At 34.6% G+C, this 20,349-nt stretch overlaps 1 protein-coding gene across 1 annotated transcript; it reads left to right on the top strand.

Moving 5' to 3' along the window:
* Positions 1–6,377: 6,377 nt before the first annotated feature.
* Positions 6,378–9,836, top strand: LOC143635299 (uncharacterized). Its single transcript, XM_077103164.1, has 3 exons — positions 6,378–6,605; positions 7,027–7,536; positions 9,422–9,836. The coding sequence occupies exons 1-3, from the start codon at positions 6,402–6,404 to the stop codon at positions 9,596–9,598; spliced, it is 891 nt and encodes a 296-aa protein (XP_076959279.1). The 5' UTR covers positions 6,378–6,401; the 3' UTR covers positions 9,599–9,836.
* Positions 9,837–20,349: the final 10,513 nt, after the last annotated feature.

The following is a 20,349-nucleotide window of genomic DNA, read 5'->3' as shown; positions in this document are numbered from 1 at the left end:
GGTATATGGCAGAAGTTATGGCTGATTACATCTGATATTAACTTAATATAATATATTATAAGGCTTTTAATTAGTGGGCTTGGACCGGGCCTTGCTTAAACTTTAAAACTTTAACCAAAAAGGCCCCTAAACTCTTCCAAATTGCCTCTTTTTTCCACTAAACTTCACAACCTACAAGTAAAAATTTCAACTTTGTAAAATCAATCATAAACAAACCAAAAAGACTTAATAATTAAACTAAAAACAATTAAAACATGATAAAAATGCTACGGAAAGTCAATGTGTTTTACAACACATCATTTAGTTTTTGCTTTCCCAATCTCTAGCATTTTCCAACATATGTTTCTTGACAATGTTTTATCCCGAAAGCAATATGCGGGTTATGTATTTCACCCGAAGAATCTTGATCTGCTCAACCTTTCCTAATATCAATCAACCAGGTCGCTTCCTTTATCAAATATCCGTGACATTATCTGTTTTTGCCGATGGTAACTTTATTTTTCTTAGCCTTGCTGAACTCATCAACCGAATTTAGGTAATTGGAAAATATGTTGGTCTGTGTAAACAAAAAAACAACCATTACTACTCTAATAAATATATGCATTGTTAATATAATACACATATGTAATATTACTGACTTATATACATATATGCACCACTACCGTATTGAAATTGCGTTTGACTTACCACTTTGTACGTCATACTTTTATACATGGAAACCGAACTGCATCTAAAGTTGTACACGCTCAACACCATGCTGTAAAAAATATAAGCCCTCACCTCGTTCACGTCGAAAGATGTGACAGAAAAGTGATCACATAACGACGTCATGCTCTCTTTTGTCCATCTTATTTTCAAACTTGTTTAGCATTGTCGTTGTGGTTGATAAATTACATATAATGTCATTTGATATAAGCATATGTGTTCGCAACACTGCTACTTTTTGTTATTTATGCCATAATTTACATCTTTGTTGTCTACTGTCGTCCCCTGTTTCATGCCATGTTTCATTTCTTGCCTGCTATTTTAATATAACAATTATATTATTATGTTTATTTGTATATACAATTAGTGCAACAGTACTGCATATGTGCAATACACCATAGCCGCATATAAAGTGTAATACATCATCAATGCATATGTGTAACACATCTGTAATGCATATGTGTAATACATCTGTAATGCACATGTGTAATGCATAAATAGTTAAAGTAATTCATATGTAACGCATATATGTAACCCACCATACCCCATATACATGTAATACATCAATAATTCACATAAGCCTAAACAGTAAAATAATTTATAAAATTGAACTTTATAATTGTTTACCTGTTATTTTTAGTCTGATTTATGTTTGATTTAGCAACACATTTGGACAAATAAGATTATCAAAATAGAACTTATGAAACAATTGATAGTCGTTCCTTGGATCAGATGTATTACATACCTATGCTCGTATTCCTCGTCTACGAGCATCGTATGTTTCACTTTTCATAGGCTCTTTGACCTTTTCACAGTCTTCATGTCTATGGCATATATGTAATATAATATAATCAAATATATCTAATCAAAATACTATATGCATTCAATGTATCAACTTATCTAGTCATATAGTCAACACTCCGATTTTCGTCACTATCTTTTAAACGACTACAATTTCGTTGTAAGTAGTTTTCCATTGTGTTTGCTGTCAGCATGTACATTTTATCTTTATATACATAACGTATATGTATTATACCTAGAAAAATGTTCTAACATATCATAATAACGGAATATTAGTATCTTAATATGTATTTAATATGTATTGCATATATGTATTAACATTACTACCTTAACATTATCATCACAACTGAACATTAGTATCTTAATATGCATTGCATATAAGTAGTAACAATACTAACTTAACATTATCATCCTAGATGGACATTATCATCACAGCTGAACTACACAAATAATCTAATATTCTTACCGCATATTTTACGGATGTATTACGTATATGCAGTATAAAGAAACATGCTAAAAATATTAACATTACTATGTTCAACAGTACATATGTGCAATATAATTAAAAATTATGCACTGGGGTATAACAATTATGTATAATATCTATGTAATATTTCATTAATCATGTAAATTAATGGACTGTTGTTAGGGCTGTTCACGAGCCGAGCCGAACCGAGCGAAGGCTTGCTCGTTGCTTGGCTCGTTTACAACCGAACCGAACGGCTGAAATTCAAACCAAGCGAAAACCGAAACGAGCCAAAATCGAATCGAACATTTTTCGATCGAATGTTGAGCGATTTCGAGCACTATTTATTTCTTTTTCACTTTAAAATTTTCAATAAGAAACAAATTTGAAGGTTATAAATATATATTTTATAAATAAATTAGTAGTTTTTAGACAAACGTAATATATTGTAAATTTTTATTAAAAACAAGTTTAAAGTGAGATATAATGATCATGTAAACAAACTTTTAGTATTCTAAAAACTTGAATAGAACAAATAAAGCTATAAAATTGACGGAATATGAAAATTTTAAAGGGGTAAAAATAATTATAAGTTAATAATTATGTGTTTTGTCTATATATTTATATATTTGTTCATATATAATTATATATAAAATAAATCAAAAATATTCGAGCCGAACTGAACCGAGCAGACCTTTGCTTGTTGCTTCGCTCGTTTACAAACCGAACCGAGCAGAACAGCTCGTTTTCAATCGAGCGAAAAAACGAGCGAGCATTTTCGAGCAATTTCCGAGTGAGCGGCGAGCGAGTTCGAGCGACGAGCGTTTTAGACGGCCCTAACTGTTGTCAATGTATGACAACACATATGTAAATCACTCATAATCGGTACTTATAGTACGCCTAATCCACACTACACATACAAATCGTTCATATTTGATGCAATGTATGCTTAACCAGCACCTATAATACGCCTAATCAACAATACATACACAAATCGTTCAGAGCCAACGCAATATATGCCTAATAGACCCTTATTATGTGACTAATCGACACTATTGCTCTTCAATTAACCAGAAAAAACAACAAAAAAAAAAGACGGTTGAACAGGGCAGTGTAATACACCTAATTGATGCCGATAATGTGTGAAATTGACTAATATTATTGCTTACCTGATAGTGTTCTTCGTTATTCTGATTATATTCGTAATCAATTGGATGAAATACATGAGCGATTGGAAGAATGTCAAAAACCCTAGGGTGTTGGTCTCCTGGGTGTTGGTCTGCAGATGAGTGAATGGTGAGAGAAGAAAGACCGATTGATTGTATTTGTGTGCATTTTCCATATTTACCCTTCTTTATTAAAAATAACCCACAATTTCTCTTTTTGCCCCCTTCTTTTTTTTAGCCATTGATCTATTAAAATCAATGGTTATGATGGAGTTCTCTAGTTCTCTCTTTAAAAGGAGTTCTCTCTAGATCCCACCCTATATATATATATATATATATATATATATATATATATATATAGTCTTAATGTGTGATGATGGCAAGACCCGAAGACATTAGTTTGCCTTTAGGTTATTGAAATATAAGAATTGTTTTGTTTACCTTGTTATTTGAAATTCGATTGGGTGTTACGAATATGCGACTGGGATTTGGTAGGGGTTGTGTGTCGGGTACCCATTGCGATTGAGATGTAAAATCCCATCCCCTGAAATAATATTATCGTATTGATCAAAAGCAACAATGTATGAGTAATCTTTGCTATGCTTCATAGTGCTTGAAAGTGAATGCTCGGTGGAGTATTTGGAAGCGATAATGTGTAAAATTTTGAAGAAAATGGTTTAATATATTTTTCTTTTTTATATAATACTTTTTGTTTAATGGCATTAATTTGATGGTAATAATGTTTCTCTTAAATAGTTGAATTTGAACCAAGGAAGCCCCAAACTCAACCTAGAAGGAAAGTCTTATGGTCATAACATTTACCAATGCACTCGGTATCGACACATCAATATTTTTTTCAATTACCGTAACAAATAGTTGCCTTATTTGATTTCGCATGAAATAAACACGGTAGAAATCCCCAAATCCTAGGATTATGATGTTGCAAATGTTCACTCCTAATAGGAATTTCATCATCAAAGTTTAACTAACATTGGAAGAAAAGATCAAATAAGAAGTTTGTTTTTTTCTAAGAAGGTTAGGAAGGAGGGTATTTTTGTCTAATACCTTAATATTGAAAACCCACTTAATTTAATTTCAAAAACCCACTTAATTAAAACCCACTTAAATTTTCACTTATCTCCTACAACCACCATCGCCCACCGCCACCACCTTGCCGGAAAAGTCTTCGGAAATTTCGCCGGAAAATTCTTCGAAAATTTCGCCGGAAAATAAAACGCCATGACACAATGAAAAAGACACAATGTAAAAAACACAATAGAAAAACACCATGAAAATAAAAACACAATGACAAAAACATAATGAAAACATAATTAAATAACACAATGTAAAAAACACAATGCAAAAAAACACTATGAAAAAATAAAACACACTTGTATAACACAATTTTGTAAAACACAATTATGATAAAACACACTTTGTAAAAACCCACGATTTTTTTTTATTTTTATAAAGCAATATGGTACTCATATAAAAGATAAAAAAAACACTCGTTTTTATGGTGAAATTGTTTTGAAAAATAATATCATATAAAAAAGTTATGGACGTTTTAAAATGATGGGGGAATTTGACATGTGCCTTGCATGTGGAGAGAGAAAGTCAACAAATGTGTTATCCCTATTATGTCCTTATCCTTGTTTTACACTTGATAATCTCTCTAATCTAATCTCAACCATTCAATTCTCAAATGAATGGACAAGATTATTTCATATCTTTCCTAGAAAAACTAATCTTCTTATTATAACCCAACCCCTAACATTGGTGTATTAGTAGGTTATATTTTTGAAAAAAAAAAAAGAAAAGAAAAATCAAACACCAAATCTATATCTATATTTATATCTATATGTATATCTATACTATATATAAAACATGAGTGAGTGACCTCTTAATTTTTAAGAGGTACTAAACTTGTTGCTTTTAGTACAAACTATAATGCATAAGATCAAGACATTTTAAAGGCAATTTTGTCTTTTAGCAAAAGAAATCATGTTACCCTTGATTTTTAATCTATTCAAAAATAATTAAAAGTTTGGTCATTTCACTTTAATCACATTTTGTTAATGGGAAAATTCCCAAAATAAGCGTTTATGAAAACGATTTTCCGGTTTTAGGTGTCATTTACAAGAAATTCCCAAAATAGGTATTATAAACTAGTCGGGACGAGTAGTTTATGATTACACACGAGTAGTTTGTAGAACCAGTTAAAACTTGCCATGTGCCCGTAAACTAACCGTAACGAGTAGGTTCACTAATCATTTGCTCGTCACGACTAAATAAGTTTCATGCATCGTAATCAACGCCCACGAGTAATTCATAAGTCATTTAGTCGCGACGACTAGTTTATCTGGTTTACATTCCCCACTCGAGTAGTTTATTAGTAGTTAACTTGCCGCGACTAGTTTAACTTTACAATCTACTCGTCGCGACTAAAGAACTTATGAATTACTCATGGGTGTTGATTATGAGGCATAAAACTTATTTAGTCGTGACGAGTAAATGGTTAGTAAATATGCTCGTTAAGGTCAGTTTAAAGACACTTGTCAAGTTTTAACTGATTATACAAACTACTTTTCATGACTAAATTATAATACCTATTTTGAGAATTTCTAGCAAATGGCACCTAAAACCTAAAAAACGTTTTCATAAACGCTTATTTTGAGAATTTTCCCTTTGTTAATTTATATAATAGTTACATATATACCCTTTACCTATTTTAAACCAACAACCCTGACGATCTTTAAACGTTTATAACCTTTTCACATTATAATATTTTTTTTAAAACATTATACCATAAAAACGAGTATCTTATTCTCTTTAATTTGAGTATGATATTGCGATATTTTTTTCATTTTAAAAACTTAACATGTTACGCTGTTACCACTAAGGACCGGCAAACGAATCGGACGGGTTCAGTCGTTCGGGTCATGGGTCGATACAAAAAAGGTTAATTTGGTTTGCGTCGGGACGTGTTTGGGTTGAAAGGGGTCAAGTCATAACGAATTTCATGTTAGAACAGTGTCAAGCGCAACGGGTTACGGGTCAAGACGAGTTCAATGCGGCGTTACGTGCGCACCGACACCTGATTGTGTGCGTACAGTCGTCGGTAACACCGGTTCGGTCGCGCGAGCACACAGGTAGCTATTGGTATAAATAAAGAAGGTAGTAAACCGGTTGTGCATAAAACCCATTACCCTATCTGAATTTTCAACAGAGAGGAAAGCCCCAGAAGAAGTAGAAGTAGAGCCATGGCGGCACTTCCTCTTGCCAATCAATATTCTCCTCCTCGTCTTCTTCTTCTTCACATCAAATCCCAACAATTTGTGCCCAAAAACCCTCTCAAATTTCAATCTTGTCAACAACCCAAACCCATTTTATCTCTTTCTCGATCTTTTCAAACCGACTGCCGTTGCATCAAGTTCTTCAGTACAGCAAAGGATACAACTGTGGAGGTATTATTATATATGGATCCTTCAGTTTTCAAATTCACTTGTTTATAAAGTTTGCATTTTTATTGTCTAAGGTTAAGGTTTGTACTAAACTATGTGAGGTATTCTTAAGTCTAGCATACAGGCTATTACTCAGTATATCGAAATACCTTTCACAATTTTCTTTTTTAACTTCAACAAAAAAAGTGAACCTATCAATATCTCTGTTGTAGGTGGAATTTTACTCGGTACGTTTGTTTGTTGTTTGGTTATGCAAATCAATGAGATTTTTTATATGGGCACAATTTGTTTTTTGGATCAATAGTTTTATTAATCTAGTCACCTGTGAAGATTGCTAAGTTGCTTACAAGTTGCCTAATGGTTAGTTTTGTTTTTAAGTTGAGAAAAATCAAACTAATCCATTTTTTATACTATTTGTGAGCAGACAAGTGAACATGAGGCTCAATTAGACAATCTAGAAGATTCTGAAACCGACACAAATCAAGGTAACATATTGACTGTTATGTCCTTACTACAACTCTACAAACAAGCCATCATCAACAAAGATGAAACAACCACAACCGAAGTCGAGGCCACATTATCCCACATAGAAACCGAGAAAAACAAATTATTTGCGCAGGTAACTGCTTTGTTAGAAGAAGCAAATACTGGGAAAGAAAGATACATTCGGTTGCAAGCGGATTTTGACAATTTTAGAAAACGATCCGAGAAAGAGAGGGTCAATGTTAGAAGTAATGCACAAGGGGATGTGATTGAGACTCTTTTGCCAATGGTTGATAATTTTGAAAGAGCAAAACAACAATTGAAGCTTGAAACCGAACAAGAGAAAAATATTGATGCGAGTTATCAAGGGATTTATAAACAATTTGTGGAAATTATGAGGAGTTTGCATGTGGCGGTTGTACCAACAGTTGGAAAACCGTTTGATCCTTCGGTAAGTTAACATTTTCTTTCATGGTTCTTAAAATAGTAGTTTTAAGAGAATCAAACGGGTTGGGTTGGGTTGGCTTTTTGTACCTTTCTTTAGTAAGGATTGTATGAATGTGAAGTAGAGGCCTGTAAATGAACCATACGTTTAGTGAACTGTTTAACGAGAAGTTCATTTTCGTTCGTTGGTTTAACTAACGAACGACTATGTTTTGTTCGTTTAGTTATAAACGAACAGACATGAACACATGTCTCGTTCGTTTGGTGAACTATTAGTGAACTGTTAGCTGGAAATTCGTTTACGTGTTTAGGAAACAAACGAACATAAGAAAAAGAATTTTGTTCGATTAGTTAATAAATGAACATGAACGGGGGTCGTGTTTGTTTGTTTGTTTTAAGTTCGTGAATGTTCAATAAGGATTTTGTTTATGTTCGTTTATTTACTTTTGTTTATGCTCATTAATGTTCCTTCGTTTATGTCATTCATGTTCGCTTGTTTACGTTCGTTCATTAAAGGCTTTATAATATTTTTATCTTTTTAGCTAATCAACCAATCTCTTTTTATTTTTAATTTTGTTCTCACAATCTTGTTTCCTCTCATTTTATGTTAGTTTGTATTCGTTTATGTTTGCTTAAGTTTTTTGGTGTTCGCTTAAAATGTTAATGAAAAAACACGAATGGACACAAACAAATTCATTTTCATTTTTTAACGAATGATCACGAACACAAAATTTTGTAGGGTTATGCGTTCATGAACTGTTTGGTTCGAGAAAAGCTTAATGAACACAAACAAGGCCTTGTTAGGTTAGGTCTGTTTACAAGTGTAGTAACATGTCGAATACAATAGTTTTAAGAGGATCAAACGTACAGGGTTGGGTTGACTATTTTTTTCATTTTTAATAAAAATTGTATGAATTTCAACTAGGCCAAAGGATCTGTTGAATTTCAAGTAAAAAGTTTCACCGATAAGATACGGAGTCTTACTTCACATTTGGAATTGCACAAAAAAGACTATTCATCTCAGAGAGGTCTGCGGAAAATTTTGGGAAAACGTCAACGGTTGCTGGCTTATTTGTCAAAAAGAAATAAAGCTCGTTATAAAGAATTAATAGGACAATTGAAAATTCGAGAGAGAGAAACTCGTTAATTTGAAGAGTTAGTTTGAATTATTCGCTTAAACTGAAAGTTAAGTGAACCATTTGATGAGTAGTTTATTTTTGTTAATAAACGAGCAAACATGAACAAATTTCTTTGTTCATTTGGTTAAACGAACGGATATGAACACATATCTTGTTTGTTCATTTAGGTTTGTGAACATCCATTTACGTTCGCTTTGTTATATTTGTTTTATGTTTGTTTGTTTGGTCTCAATTATGTTTGTTAGTTTCCGTTTGTTTTAAGTTTGTTTGTTTATGTATTCATTTAAAAATTTTGACCCATTACAAATTAGTCTTGTTTTAATAACTCAGCACATTGTTCACATTTACTTTTAACTTTTTAAGTGGGTTTAGCTCGGGTAATTCGTTCATATATGTTTAGTTATGTTCATTTGTTTACGACTTTACGTTCATAAATTGTTTGTTTACACTGTTTGGGTTTAGCTCGGGTAAATTTGTTCATATATATTAGTTATGTTCATTTGTTTATGTTCATGAATTGTTTGTTTACACTGTTTTAGCAAACAAACACGAACACTAACTCGTTTATTTTCTTAACAAGCATGAAAAAGAAAAACCCGCTCAGCTAAGTGTTCATGTTCGATCGTTTGTTTGGTTAAAGTTAAATAAACGACTACATGCCATGTTCGTATACGTTCGGTTCGTTTACGGGCCGAATAATATCAAAGTTAATAGGTTTTCCTTATTAGTATGCAATGTTTGTTTGTCATGTAGGTTCATGAGGCGATTGCACGGGAAGAGTCGAATGAGTTCGGTGAAGGCATTGTTATAGAAGAGTTTAGACGAGGGTTTGTTCTCGGGGAACGGTTACTTAGACCTGCAATGGTCAAGGTTTCTGCTGGGCCGGGTCGACCCGGTCCTGCAGCCCAGGAGTCTAGCGAGCAACCATAGACAACAAAAGGCCAATGATGGTTGAAATTTTGCACCAGAGTGGCTTTTATACTTTAATGTTTTTATTTTTCATGTCAAATCATGTTTCTTTACTTATTCTTGTTTTGTATCTTTTAACTTATTCTTTTACGTTTTCAACTGTCATCGTCTAGTACTACTTACCCCCAATACTATCTCATTCCTAAAAAATTACGGTAACACAAATCAAGTTTGATGTTTATCTAACCTATTTTGTGAACCAGATTGTATTTAAATTTTCCTGTTTAATGTTTATTTACAGTTTTTAACCTGTTTACTACTAGAATAAATTAATAGTAAAAAATTTTACATTAACCTACCAACCTATTTATTGCAACCTGTGGAAGGCTGTTTGAATTGTGACATATTGACAATCTATTAACCCATCTGGACTCGTTTAGGTAAACCGAATACTTGACACTACTTCAAAATGAATCTATATTATTACTCAATAAGTTTGAAAGTCAAAATGAATCTATATTAGTACTCAATAAGTTTGAAAGTTTTTTCAAGGTCATTTATAAAATCTTTTATTTCAATCAGGTAATTGAAGTTTTATTTTTGTTCAACTCATAGATATTTTATCAGGATAGCATGTAATATAAGTTTTTTTTTATTTTTTAATATTTTGACTTTGCATAATAACTTTTAAAGGTTGCGAAAATTAGTTAAAATTGCGAAATTTAACTCTAAAATTTCGAAAATTTGCAAAAAAAAAAGTTTAAAAAATTGCAATAAACTGTGATTTTTTTAAAAAAAAATGCAAAAATGTTCAAAGTTATTTTTGAAAATTGCAAAAAACCACCACTTTCTTTATAAATATTACAGCCTTTTTTAAAACTTACCAAATTTTTAACAAAAATCAGAAAACTTACAATCCTTTTAAGTATATTGTTATACAAGATTATGACTAAAAAATGATAAAATTTCAATTTTACCATGTCAAACTATACAAAAAAATCTTGAATGTTCAAACGATCAAAACACACCAAAAACCTTAACATGTCAAAATAAACCAAAACAAATCCAAACGATTCGGATACGCCCAAATGGGTCAAAATACACCAAAACACCCCACAAACATAGACGAAATACACTAAAAATGTGCCCACCCAGGTAAACTCACATACTCTACCCCCTCGTGGTCGTGGGTCACACTTCTTAACTCTGCTTTTTTATTTCTACATTTGCTCTTGTCACCTTTGGTTGTGGATCTTTTTTCTCCTTCGTGCAAGATCCAAGATCTGATGTTATGTCCAGTTTCTTTGCAGTCTTGATAAGTCATTTTCCTTGCAGTTTCAACCTTTCTGTTCTTTTTTTCTTTCTCTAAAGGGACCCTTTTCCTTTTTATTGTCGGTCTACTGGGTATTCGTCTTACTTTTGGAGGTAGGGGTTTAATATCATCTGTTTTAGGCCGATGCATACTTCCCTTCAACGGTTTGATAGGATGTCTATATGCTTCCTTAAACATGTCTTTTGTAAACTAGTTGTTGACATAAGTTTCTGGGTTTATGTTGATGAACCCTAAAGCGGCTACCGTATGCCTGACAATTTCCATGATCTGCACATGCAAGTTTGTTCCCGAATCTTCACTACATATGCATTTTTTCACTCTATACTTCAAATATGTCATTACCGCTTAGAATAATTTCATAATGCTTGTGTTATCAACCCAAAAGTCTATTAAAATTCATAACAAGATAAAAATATAACCATTACCTTTGTTTCTTTTTTTCTAATTATAGGGCATACTTCATGTTCAAATCTTTTCGATTTTTTCGTCATTAAGAACATTCTACGCATCACAAATCTTCTAATATCTTCTAACATTCTGATAATGGGCTTCCTTCATGCGATTCGTATGCGTGAATTAAAGCTTTCACTCATTCCATTCTCGAATGTATCACATGCCCTACCAACTTCAATATATGCTCTTGACCATATAATCGGATTTATTTCCATAAGATGATCATACACACCTTTGCTACTGGTTTTCACCTCTTCAATATGAATTTCAAACCATACTAGTAGACTTTGAAGCAGCCCCAAACAAATTTGTAGATTGAAGGCCATAAAATTTATTTATAAAGTTAACATAAATGTGTCTTGTACATTACATGTGCTCAGCACTTGGAAATGCATCCTTTACAGCTTCTATAATTACCTAATCAATAACAAAAACATAACATATAAGTTATAAATAACAACAAATAGATAGGTGTGTGATAATTACAAAATACCTTATGTTGATCGGAAATTAAAGTTAGTCCAAGTCCACCTTCCATTTCAATGTCATCCCGCAATAAATTAAGAAACTGTTTCCAATTTTCCTTGTTCTCCACAAAAGGAAAAATTAAAGTTTTCCGTCGTCTTCAATCTAAAGGAAACATATGATTATTGGCGTCTCCTCCAACAGCCGAGATAATTGACCATGATTTTTCAGAAAACATCCATCTAAACATATAACTTTCCTACAACCATTGATCCAACCATCTTTAACAAATTTAAAACAACTAAAGTAACTACTAAAATAAATACCTCCATTTGGCATCGTTTCCACGACCATCCTCACAGTACTCCTCGGGTTTGTTTCTAATATCTTAGCTTGATAATATGAAAGTCTTGCATATCCAATATTTGTCTTTTGCTCTACCACATTGGTCGGGGCTCACTTTGCATTGGTATTTTTTTCATGATATCTTCTTGTATTTTCCTATAACTGATTTCGAGATTTTTAATTATTTGCTTGGAATATCGTTTTGCGATCCAAGTATATGGAACAAGCGAACCCAAAACAAACTTCCTTTAGCATGTATGCTTATCATTTAGTATTTTTATTTGAAAAGAATCTCCCCACTAATCCTAGAGGCCCAAAGACTAAATGGACACATCCACACTTTCTTTCTCCCCCCTTCCCGTCGTCTTCAATTTATTCGGTCCCACATCTTACTAACAACCTATTATGGACGTTTACCGTGAACACTAATGTAACAGCCCAGCTACCAGCACACCATAATGTTGTCCGCTTTGGCCGGGACATACCACCATCGCCTCACGGATTTGCTTTTGGTTGCCCAGGTGGTCACCCATCCTCATACTACTCCCACCTGAGGTCGCTTAATGTAAGGCCCCGTTACCGGTGCCCTACATTTGGTGTTGGATTTACTCATGAACACAGTTCTAAATATCAGAGTTAATTAAAACTTTACGCGGAATATAAAACTTCAACCATAAAACACTACATAACTTTCAAATCTGGTCTTATCAAACATTCATAGTCGTTTAAAAACAAAACATAGTCTTTAAAAAATCATAACATTTCCTTGAGACGCCAGTGTTTTCAATTCGATGCCATGTGTCCTCATCAATCGAATTGCCTCATTCTACTCACCTGCGTGTATACTAAAAGTCAGCAACGCTGAGTGAGTTCTAGTTAATCACAAAATATACAATACATACTCTTACCTTCCATTATGCATCCGAAGATACATAATAATTACTTTACTAATTTACTTTCATTACATAAGTTCATGCATACGTTCATACTTTATTACTTTCATACTATATACATTACTGTTCTTTTCTATCTCGGATATTAATAGGGTCCGATCCCTTCCTTTTCTATTTCAGATATTATTAGGGTCTGATCCCTCTTTTCTTTGTCTATCTCAGATATTATTAGGGTCTGATCCCTTACTTGTCTATCTCAGATATTATTAGGGTCTGATCCCTTTTTACTTCTCTATCTCAGATATTATTAGGGTCTGATCTCTTTCTCTCTATCTCAGATATTGTTAGGGTCTGATCCATCTTTCTTCATCTTCGTGCATACTGTCTTTACATACCCATAAGATACATACTTTCTTTAATCATTCATACATATTTGTATATTGTACATATATCTATCATACGCATTCATCTATTATATAACTACCTCCCTTGATAGCACGTGCAATATCTGAAGATCGTTCACGTACCGACAAGCTTTTATTCACATTTTAGATATACATACATAACATATAAACCATGCAAGGCATACACTTACCAGTTAAGGTAAGTGTATTAACTATCACATCGAGTATGCACACAGCCCCAAAAACATAACAAGGAAATGGGGCTAGAAACTCACCTGCATGCGGTTACGTTCACCGTTTATGGTTATCCCTTTCTTGAGTTGTGCACGACTAACTGTATAACAATTACACGTATCAATTTAACTATCACTACCCATATTGCGTTTCTAGTTTAATTATTGCCCTCAACGAACGGGGGTCCGGGGGCAGCGCCCCTGGCAGCGGGGTTCTAGGGGCGGTAGCCCCTAGCAGGGTCCAAGGGGCAGAGCCCCTGGCTGGGGTTAAGTTGCCATGTCAGCTTGGAAAAATTTTATTTTCATAACTGTCGTAACACATTTTCCAATAACATTTTAAATTATTTTCTAAGTTGGGCTTGTTTGCTAAGCCTAAGATAATGGGCCTGTTTGCTTTATATTAGATATGGGCTTAGCCCAACTGTCCATTATGGTACCAGGGCCCAACTGGATTTAGGCCCAAAACCCAACAGAGAACTGGCCAGCCGAGAACTCTTGGCAGAGAACCCAGCTCATGACCGAGAACCCATCCTGACCGAGAACTATGGTCTGACCGAGAACTCAGGTTTGACCGAGATCTCGTGTTGACCGAAATCCCCTATTTGGCCGAGAACGTGGGTTGACCGAGAACCTTCGGTCACCGAGAACCCTCGTTGACCGAGTTCTCGCATTGACCGAGAACCCATATGGAGGCTCAGGTCCGAGAACCGTTTGTCTGATGCTTTCAGCTCAGATTTCTTATTATAAAAATCCATTATAAGCTCAAATAACGGTTTATGGTCCATGATTACACTTTTAATCGCCTAAATCCCAACCTCCTTAACCGTTTAACTTCGTTATCACCCCATTGCCAAGATCTAACCCGTTTCTAGCATAAAGCTTGAACCTTTAAGCATAAAAACGTCCATTAAGCTAAATCTAGGGTTTTCTTGATGAACCGTTCTTAACTATAAGTTTGTTAAGTCCATTCTAAGCGTCAAGTTTGCAACTTTATGATTTATCTAGACCCGATCTATTCTAGGTTTGAGTTTCATGATTATTCGTTCATAAAAACGTAACCTTTAAGATCAAGAACATACCTTTAGCCGTTTGTAAGGTCACGGCTAGCATGATACGTGGTCTTGGACTTGCTATCTTGCTCGTATGATCGAAGGTCTAACGTTGCTATGATCGGTTTAAGGTTGGATGGTGGCAGGCGGCTATGGGAGGTGTATTAGGCTTAAGTGTGTGTTTTAAGGTGTGTAGAGAATAAGATGGATGGAAATTGAAAGATTTAGGGTTTAAGGGGGTATTTATACTCCCTTAAGCCCATGAACCTAAGGCCCATCTATCCTTTTTTAGTCCATCATTAATCCCATCTAATTTGCCTACTTATCTTTCCTTCTTATTTGTTATTTTATTATTTATTTACTATCTCATATCTCAAGTAAACTTTTCCGCCATAACAAATCAATGTAAAATATTATTACTTGAAATTTCGGGATGTTACACTTAACTGTGGAATTCTCCTCTCATCCACTACCATTAAGCGCCCAAAACGCGTTATGATGGGGAAGGTATCCACCTCCTTATAATGAAGGCATAGTTCTCCTTCCCAATCGATGTGGGATGTCACAACTAATGGGTGACCATTTGCAACGCTATAAACAGTCAACATGTATTTCAGTTGCGTGGGACTCTCAAATTCATTAATACTACGGGCTTCGCCAATTTCCAATCGATATTAGGAACATAACATTGATACACAACTATCACATTCCAACTTAGGGATTAGAAGCGTGACCAATAGTTGGTACCTGTTTTGTAAATATATCAGAGTTACGGGTTATTTGGCGGAAGTATTTGGTTATAATAAAATATTATTTTATTTTAAAAACTTTCTCGGATAATAAATACCCAAGTGTTTAATTTACAAATCTTGTTTAATCTTGTTTTCAAAATTTTAATAATTATAAACTTAGCCATCTTCATATAGCGAGCATCTAACTCCATGAGTGACTCTAATTCCTTGCTACATGTGCTAACTTGTTTCCCTGAAATGTGGAGGAATATACGTCAGCGATATGATGGTGAATCGTTAACTAACTGACAAAATAGTTTTCTGTACAAGATTAGCATAAACGTCTCTTATTTTTGGGATTTGTACCACTTGCCATACATACTCAATTATGATTCTCCGGGAACTAATGCCAATTGGAGAACTTTGTTATGATTGATAATATGCGGCCACGTAGCCTTGATGACAGACTAAACAAATATATTTGGGTCCAGACACATGTGTACTCGGTCTAAGTTTCTTTTATTTTCTATCTTGTATATAATAGGGATCACGTAATCTCTTAAATCATTACGTCAGAGATCACGTAATCGCATATAAATATTTGACTGACTTTGTTAAGATAAACAACACATTTATGTTAATGACTGGTTGTAAAAGGTTTAACATATTCACCTGTGATTGTCTGTTCTGAATGATGTGGTGATCTCGTTTGAAACCCTTTGTGAATGAATGATGATTAACCTATAATAAAATAGGTTTCTATAAATATCCGGATCGTCTTTTGATCCGGCTACAGACCTTTAGTCTGGTTTTGATAGCTTTAAACATTGATTGATCATTTGTTTGAATAAAATATTTAGACCTGAAGTTTGTTTACCAGTCATGTGTTAAGTTTTTTCTTCATGAAAAAATATCTATGATATCGTTTTCCAATAACCTTTGTATATAAAATCTTATGTTTCTTAATCATGAAGTAACACTATTTGACTATACCACTTGCATGTAAAAGCTTATGTTTCTTAATCTTGAAGAAACAATATTTTAGCTATATCATCATATATATAAACTTCTATGTTTCTTAATTATAAAGAAAAATTATTTTAACTATAACCTTCGTATTTAAAAATTTGATCAAGGTCTATGCTATACCCCCCGAATAGAGTCTAAGCCTTGTAATATAATAATAAAATAATAACTTAGGCGGAACCCCTACCTTACACGGGTATTCGCCATTCGGAGTTATATGCCTAAGCATGTACGAGCAGGACTTCTACTCTATATCACGTACGAGAGTCTATACCGTCAGATCCTTGAGGCTTGGCACACACTACGATGCTCTATAGGGGTGTGTCTTTTATCCGTACCCGAATAAGGAACCCAAACCGAAGCGGCCCGAGACCCGAATAACCCGATCCGAATTCACCCGAACCGATTAAACTCTTAACCCGAACCCGAGATAAAATATTCGGGTCGGTATTTGGGTTGAAATACCCTTATTCGGGTTGACCCGAATAACCCGAAGTATGATACGTCGATGTATGTATCCTAATTTTTATAGGGTAGTTTAGCGTTGAAGTAACAAAGTGACCATATGTATTCTTGTTCGGTTGTTCTCAATACTCCAATTAATATTTGGATCTATCACATTGAATCCCAATGTATTAATTACCATAAAGCATGTTGAGAATGTATCTTCAATTCAAAAACTTAAATAGTATAGTATTTAACCAATATGTATTGGGCATGCTTCTTCAATCTACACAAGTATCGATCCACATACTACAACACTCCATCCCGTCTAATGCAAGTTTGTATGATAAATTTCAAGTTTTGCTAAATATTATAATTCATTATTAAATATGGTTGTATATTACGGTTTTATAACGACTTTAGATATGTTTTTTTTTATATTGTTAAAGGTGGACAATTTTTTTTAATTTGTTAAACCCGAAACCCGACCCGAATTAACCCGACCCGTTTAACCCGAAACCCGAACAAACCGAAATTATTTGGGTCGGTTCTTGGGTCAATTTGTTTTGAGCTCAAACCCGAACATCCCGACCCGAACAAACCGAAACCCGAATTAATAACCCGAAGAACACCCCTAATGCTCGACACGCAATACTATGCAAAGTGTGTGTGAGCAAGTGTGTTTTGGTGTGAGATGCATGTGTCGTGAACCCACCTATTTATAGGAAATTATGTGTTACTTCGAGTCGTGCGAAGGAACAATGTTCTGGTCATTCACATCGCCCGAACCGACCTTATGTCGATGAGTCATCTCCGGGTTTTCCACGTATCACCACGTGGTCTGACACGTGTCAAACATGCATAAGGGTCACCTCGCGTAGCGCGAACTAGCCCTGAGGTGTTTCTTTGCGTATCGCGAAGCCGTCCGAACCTTGGTTTTATCCTAGCTACGTGAAGAATCAAGATTTCAGGTTTTTCACTTTTAGTCCCTTGTCTTTGGTAACTTGCCATGTCTTGGTCTTACTTTCATTTTCCAAAAATGCTAAGGCGGCTCGTGGCGATGCGAGCGTGTAAAGTGCGCCAGCAAAGCACCACATTACACCCATTGCCTGAACTCGTGCGTGTGCGCATCGGGTGCTTCGCACCTCCGCTAGGACCACTGGCTGCATATTGGCATATAAGAATATTACTTTGGAATCTCCTTATAAATAGCTTCCAAGTTTTTTTTACTTTCTATGTGGGATGAATTTATCTTTCCTATTTATACTCATGTGAAATGATTCCAATTTCTTTCTTCTTTCCATGTGGGATGAACTTCCTTATTTTCTTAACATTGAATGCTTTTATTTCCTTATCCACTTATCTTTGAGAATATTTTTGATCTTTCAACTTTACTAAGTTGTCAAATTTGGATCGAAATTTTTGGGATGCTACCATCTACATCCACAACATCATTGTCATAAACTTGTTCACTTCCACTCCAATCTTCAAAATAACTACGACCAAATTCATCTTCATCATTGTTGTCAAAACAAAGTGCATTTAAGAAAGGATCGTTAACACTCAAGTCATCGTTATCACATATGATATCTTCTAGGTTTACCTGACAAAGTAAGTATAATGAGGGATCGTTAGTGATAAAATACAATGAAGTTAAATTATCAATAATTAAAGAGATGGTCAATATACTATTTTGTAATATACATGTATTCATCATACATGATCAATATACTATTTTGTAGAACCATTCAAGTTTTGACTCTATTTCATTATTTCGATATTTTTTTCATAATCGGAAAAAAAGTAAGTTACAATATTGTTGACAAACTTGGTTACAGAAATTTAACCAAAAAGGTACTGGGAGAATTTTAAATAATATAATCATATTAGAAATTGATATCTTGTAAATTATCTTTTATGTATCAACAATGTACACTTTTAGTAACACTTACCATTTAATATTATTTTTGTGTTAACACCTACACGAATGTGATTCAAATATGATATGAGTGAACGTGGCAGTGGGGTGCTGGTCAACATATTGTATTATGTATAAACGCTTTACAACCAGAACCCAGCTAGTTGGGAGGAAAACCACGAAACCAAACCAAACCGTAACAGGCCGGTTTAATTTCTAATGGTTTGGTTTTTGTTTTCAATAATCAAAAGCCGTTAGTTACGGTTGGCTCATGGCATTTTATCGAAAAGTTGACGTGCACACATTAAGAAGAAAAGATAAGATAAACACACCATTTGTTGTCCGATTGATATTGAAGCCATGTTGTCGTCGTCGTTGGATTCGTCGAGTTCTTGCTCAACACTGTTTGCTGAATCGGGTTCATGATTTGACATCAGTCTTGATTACGACATGTTCTTGATTCGCAGTAGAGGGTGTTGGAATATATGGTCGGTTCGGGTCAAGTCAACGTGGACCGACCCGAATATGACCCGGTATAAGTTACACCAAGGGTAACGAATTTAAAACCCACTTAATCGTTAACTAGGCCGACACAATAAATGATGATGGATTAGGCTTTGATTTGGTAATTGGGCTTTAAGCCCAATTGGTTTAAATTGGTTAAACCCTAATTAACCTTCTATATATAGTATCATATATAAGAAGATAAAACACTATCCTACTAAGAATCTACAACCACCACCAACCACTTACTCCGGCGCCGTTTTCCGGCGACCCGGTTTTCCGGCTATCGCGTATTTCCGGCAGCGGTAGATGTTGTTCGCTGCCACTGTCGTGTGGCCGCTGCTGTTGTTGTACCACCTTTATCCATCACCAGCCACCTCCAAGAATCGCAGCCTCCGGCCGCCGCGTTTTTCCGGTGAGCCGTTTTTCCGACCAACTGTCACTTCGGCAGTCCCTGCTGCTGCTGTACAAAAGTTTCTGGTCCGCTGTTGCTGTCCACCTCTTATTCCACCAGTCGCCACCCTCTGCTGCCAAGAGCTGCCGCTGCTCCGCCGTTTTTGTAGCCGGAATTCACAGCCGCCGCCGCCAACTGCCGCAGTTGCTGGTATAACTCGGATCTCGTGTTGTGTGTCGCTTTCTAGCTTATTTTGTTATATCTCGGTGTTCTTCCCGGTTTCGATAACCGAGGTATAAAAGCCTAAAACTTTATCTATGGTTGTGATTTATACATGTTACTCGTATATGTTGTAATCGGATCCGAGTTCGGGTTTTGGTTCGATGGTTCGTTTACTCGTTTATCTATCCGCTGTGTTTTTTAGTTCGTTTATATATATATGTATATTAATATTGATTAATATTTATCGAAACGAAATAATTACTAAAACGGGTTAAAATAGTTTTAACCGTTTTCGTCACGAACCACCGTTGAAATCCAACAAAGGGTTGATTGAACAAGAAGGAGGTAGGTCACTAGG

Source organism: Bidens hawaiensis, unplaced genomic scaffold, assembly GCF_021521415.1.
Source record: "Bidens hawaiensis isolate Kalapana, Puna unplaced genomic scaffold, B.hawaiensis_p1.1 tig00007427_1, whole genome shotgun sequence".
NCBI classification, from domain to species: domain Eukaryota; kingdom Viridiplantae; phylum Streptophyta; class Magnoliopsida; order Asterales; family Asteraceae; genus Bidens; species Bidens hawaiensis.
Note: the sequence above shows the minus strand (reverse complement) of the source record. Positions and strands in the feature narration are given on the sequence as shown.